The following is a 4,894-nucleotide window of genomic DNA, read 5'->3' on the forward strand; positions in this document are numbered from 1 at the left end:
ACGTTGCATGCTAATCAATATGAAAAGCTTATAGAACGTCGGAACTCTGCCATGATTCTATTTATTTTTGACATATCACAACGAGTGGACTCAGAAGAAATATTAGGAAACCTAAATTTTTACGCACCGATTAGGCATCTGAGAAACCCTAACATTTTCTACATAGATTACCGAAGAACGAATTATGCCAAATATAATCCTATTAATCGTCTGTAACGAACACAGTGGAATAATTGATGTAACCATGTCTAGGTTAATGCTCAAAGACTATTTAATAGAATAAGATATAGTGAAATTTCACTGTAATATTTGGGCAGCATATTTAGTCTACGCTGGTTTGACGAAATAAATAAATAAATAAATAAATAAATAAATAAAAAAAATGATTATGAAACTTGTTAAAATCGTCTTTTGAATTAAACGGATAAATTATCTAGCCAGCTCTCTTTAGTTTTTTTAGTTTTAAGTAAGTAGTTTTAAGTAGTATTAAGAATGCATTGCTCTACAATTTTGATTGACGACAACAAATAAATAAATAAATATGAAAAGAAGCATATTTGACGAAGTTATCGTCCGTTTGGTTTTTTTTCGATGGTTTTTATGCATTTCAGTGCGAAAAAAGCATATTTGCGTCTCAATTATCCACTTCTGAAATTATTCCCCTCCTCCCGTCAAATGCTCTAAGTTTTTCTAAGTTGTTGCATGACATGATAACTAACAGCATCACGTTTCGGCATGCAACTAAAAGCACAAAACAGCCACGCGCAATCGAAGAGGCAAACTGTCCCGTCGCAAAGCAGGGAAACAAAAGGAAATTGAACGGTGAACGGCGTGGATTTCAGTTATTTTTTTTGGGGGAAACTTTTTTTTATGCGGTCCCTATCTACCGCAGAAAAAAAGTTTTTTTCAAAATGTGTACCGAACACGGTTTTTTAAAGCTACTGGTGAAGTTTTGCGCGATTTTTGTTATGCGGCCCCAATCCCCTGCACAAAAAAAGGTTTGTCTGTATTCCGTTATAATACACTGAATACTTGATGTATATTATTTAAAAGAAGAAGACAATATACTTTGCACGAAAATCAATACACTTCACATAACAAAATAAGTAGACTCTGTAATATTTATATTCGCTCAAACAAGTTTCAAGAGGTTTAATTCATTACGCTGCTGCAGCTTTATAACAAGTCAGAAGTTTGCTACCACAAAACCATTAGCATCCACTCTTAATACTAACAAGCAAATCAATACTCTGCACATCCCGTCGCCACAACAAATCTGTCAGCTGTTACGAATTGCACCACATCCGATAATGCACAGGGCACAATTACGGGTGCACCGGTGCATGAATCCTGTCTTCGGTGGTGACAATTTTCCAGACAATCATGCAGGAATGAGAGACAACGCAAAAGTTTCCCCATGATGGGTCCAGCCACATTACAACCAAAGTTCTTCTCGGATGAGTTTTTATCTCACCTCACCCTTCTTTGGGTTTTCTGTGGTTTTCTGTTGGACCTCCCAACTATTCCATCCTCTTCGGACGAAAGTAAGAAGCATGCCTGTCTCAAACTCCCACCCTCGATTGCTCCGTCCAAACGGATGAAAATGGTCGGTGCGAGTTAGTGCGTTCTTCCTCGACGATGGCAGCCAGCTGAAGAAAAGCCATAAAAATACGAGGAAAACTCAAATAAGTAACTGATGTATGAATGGAAAAAGTTTCTCTGCTGCCTGGCTCAATATCCAGATGAAATTTAGCCTCGAGCTCTTAGAGCTCTCGTCGAAGTGAAAACGCAAGAAGTAGAAAAAAAACTCGGTTGGAATTTGGTTTGTAGTAAATTTTGTTTTACAACCCGGCAGATGCAGCTTCGCACCAAGGTGTGGAAGAAATCGATCGCGACTATTGGGGCGGAAAATCGCCTTCGCTGGGTGCTGCGTAAAATGCGTAGGATATCCAGTTGTTTAGATATTCAGCAAAGCCATACCATGTGCCACGACTCCAGGCTCAGGTTGATGGAGATTATTTATAGTTTACATTGGTGTATACGACGGACCAGGGTTTATGGCATTAGTTTTGCAGTTTACCTGGTTATTGATTAACACATTATGTTGGTTTATATAAAAACTTCAATTTTAAATATTGTTTTCTCATCGTTCCTCTCTTAATATTTATGACCCATTGGATTATACTACGAGAAAGTTATTTTAACAATAATATTATTGCAGAAAATTATCATAGGTATCTTCTTCCGACAGCGTGTTTCTATTTCTCTGAATTTTGGCGATCTTTTCATCGGCCAACTTTTGCATATCTAGCAATAAATGGGAATACGGCTCAATCAACGTTTGGAATGTTTCATACGACAATCGATAAATCACACAATCTTCCAATGCCACAATTGTAGCTGTTCTTATATGACCTTGTCTCAAAATTGAAATATCTCCAAAGTGTGCCCCATCGTTCAGATGACCTAATTCGGTTCCATTCGCAGAATATACGGCCGCGGTACCGTGTGCTATCAAATATAGTGCGTCTCCTTCGGTGCCGCATTCCACAATCACTTCATTCTCCAGATAGAGTTGATATTTGAGATTATCCACAATATCTTCCACTACCGTTCGGGGCAATCCTTCGAACAGTTCTACATATCTTAGCAAATCTAGTGATGTCTCCATCCGTATGCTCCTTCTGAGGTTATCCGACATAGTTCTCATGATTGCATTTTCATTGAAAAAGTTCATCCGGTAGCGACAATCGAGATGTCGCAGAATTTTCTTCTCCAAGACGTCACTCATCCGTTCGTTGAAGGCATACGCTTTTATCTCGTTCACGACCTCCTCAAATTTGGTTTGACTGATCTCGGAGGACATGATCGAACGGATCATGATCAACAGGATGTATGTGAACCAAACCCATCCTCCCAGAACAATGAAAGTGGTTAACACATTGTTCACAAAATGTTCGCCTGCAACATCATCCCTTCCAGCTTGCAGACTGATCTGCATCGTGTTCATCATGCTGGCAAAATACCGATCAACAATCGACGAGTTCTTCCTGATATCGTCCAGTGCCAGCAGTATATAACTTCGGTCAAATAAAAGCTGATCCACCGGACGATGATCAAGGTAGTACTGTTTGTAGGATTCGAAGCTCGGCGGATCCACAAGTGTTCTTCCTTCCTTCACCGGATAGTGGAAGTAGTCCTGATTTCGATAATGACGCCAGTGAGCATCGACCAAAAAATGACCAACGGAAAAATTGTCGTCGGTGCTCTTCGCAGAGACGAGACCCAATATATCGTCCGGATCCGGTTCGAACACAATCGCCAGCTCGGGCAATATGTGGCGCAGACATGCACTCCAATGCAAGACATGTATGGTGCTCATCACTAGCTTCATGATCAAAATTTTCTTCTCACTTACTCGGAACGATCTGGGCAGAATCTACGGAAAAACAGATTGTTACCATTGAACTATGTAAACATGGGAAGACTAACCTGAAAGTACCGAAAAAGATCTCGATAACGGAAAATGTTGACCGCGTACAAATAAATGATAAACACTAAATAGATTTGCACACTGTATCGGTAATATTGGTGGTTGAAATAATCCAAGAGCAGAGTGTACGGAAGCACTAGCAACAAATCGTAGATTACTCTGCCATATTTCATATAGTTGATCGCAATTCTTCTCGGCTCGAGCACAATCTCGTTCGTTCCTTGTACCACGTAGCCCGTGACGAACCTCAGCATTATCTCCAGCGTCAGCACACTGTCGAGGAATAGATTGAACAGTATCGCCCGGTCATAGTAGGACTCCTTCTCGAAGATAAGGAAGCTGAAATCGAACGCCAGCAGAAACAAGCGCAGTGCCAACACTACGAACACCACAATTTCCCAGTGCTTCCGAAAGGCACTGAACGGATGGACAATATAGGGCGGATAGCTTCCAACTTGGCGTTTGTTTTCGTTCCATATTTGGGTGTAACTTTTGAGGTAGTTTCTCGTCTCGGGATGGTCCGGAGATACCAGCAAAATCGTTCGTATACATCGAATTAATTTCACCCAATTCGAGGTGCCCGGCAGTATCGGGGGGAGATGAGTTGTCGTGTGATGCCGGAGGGTGCAGTGGTGGCCTTTGATCATGGTGCGGTTAGTACATTTGGGGGACTAAATATATACTATGCAGTAAAATGATGACTTGTGTGGTTTGTTTTTAGAATCGGTTTGTTAAATCAGAGCTTCCTTTGTTTGTTGAGAGTTCGATTAATAGAAGCCTAACGTTGTTCTCAATGTGTTTTTCGAGACGTCGCTTCTTCCATCCAAGATGCTGAACTATAAAGGGTGTGTCACATCAAATTGCATCACGGAAAAAACGCTGTAGAAATTTAATTTTTAGGAATTATATCTTCAGCTTTCGCTTATAATCAGATAAGAGTGTATAGATCACGTTGGCCATGCTTCACTGTCAATTTTTCGTAAATTTGGAAAAATGTCGTCGAACGAAAAAGAGCGTCGTGAATTAATCCTGTGCACTCATTTCGAGAATCCGGAGTTGTCACATCGGGACATCGGTAAGATGCTGGGAATCGTCCAATCCACGGTCAGCAGAGTACTAAAACGATACTTCGAGAACCTAACCATCGACCGGAAGGTGAAGAACGGCAAAAATGGATGCTCCATCAGTGAAAAAGATCACAAGCGTGTAGTTAAGCAGTTTAGACGTGATCTGAAAAGTTCGGTCCGGGATGTCGCCAATAAGCTGAATTTGTCAAGTTCATTCGTCCAGCGGACCAAGCAGTGGGAGGTCCTGCGTACATACAAGGTTCAGAAGGCTCCTAACCGCGACGAAAGGCAAAACATGGTGGGGAAGACGCGAGCCCGGAAGCTGTACACCGAA

The 4,894-nt window shown here is 41.0% G+C and overlaps 1 protein-coding gene across 1 annotated transcript; it reads right to left on the reverse strand.

Annotated features, from left to right (window-relative positions):
* Window positions 1–2,212: 2,212 nt before the first annotated feature.
* On the reverse strand, window positions 2,213–4,256 carry LOC129771107 (uncharacterized). Its single transcript, XM_055774440.1, has 2 exons — window positions 3,493–4,256; window positions 2,213–3,439 (listed from the first exon to the last, which is right to left on the reverse strand). Exons 1-2 carry the CDS (start codon window positions 4,138–4,140, stop codon window positions 2,213–2,215), a joined length of 1,875 nt encoding a protein of 624 aa, XP_055630415.1. The 5' UTR covers window positions 4,141–4,256.
* Between the last annotated feature and the right edge of the window lie 638 nt (window positions 4,257–4,894).

The sequence above is a fragment of the Toxorhynchites rutilus genome, chromosome 2 (genome assembly GCF_029784135.1).
Source record: "Toxorhynchites rutilus septentrionalis strain SRP chromosome 2, ASM2978413v1, whole genome shotgun sequence".
NCBI classification, from domain to species: domain Eukaryota; kingdom Metazoa; phylum Arthropoda; class Insecta; order Diptera; family Culicidae; genus Toxorhynchites; species Toxorhynchites rutilus.

What these genes read in the sequence shown, in the direction of transcription:
- LOC129771107 (XM_055774440.1), bottom strand. Translation starts at nt 4,140, where the DNA reads ATGATCAAAGGCCACCACTGCACCCTCCGGCATCACACGACAACTCAT. An exon ending in ATCTTTTTCGGTACTTTCAG is followed by an intron (nt 3,440 to 3,492) that starts GTTAGTCTTCCC and finishes GTTTTTCCGTAG; the next exon opens with ATTCTGCCCAGATCGTTCCG.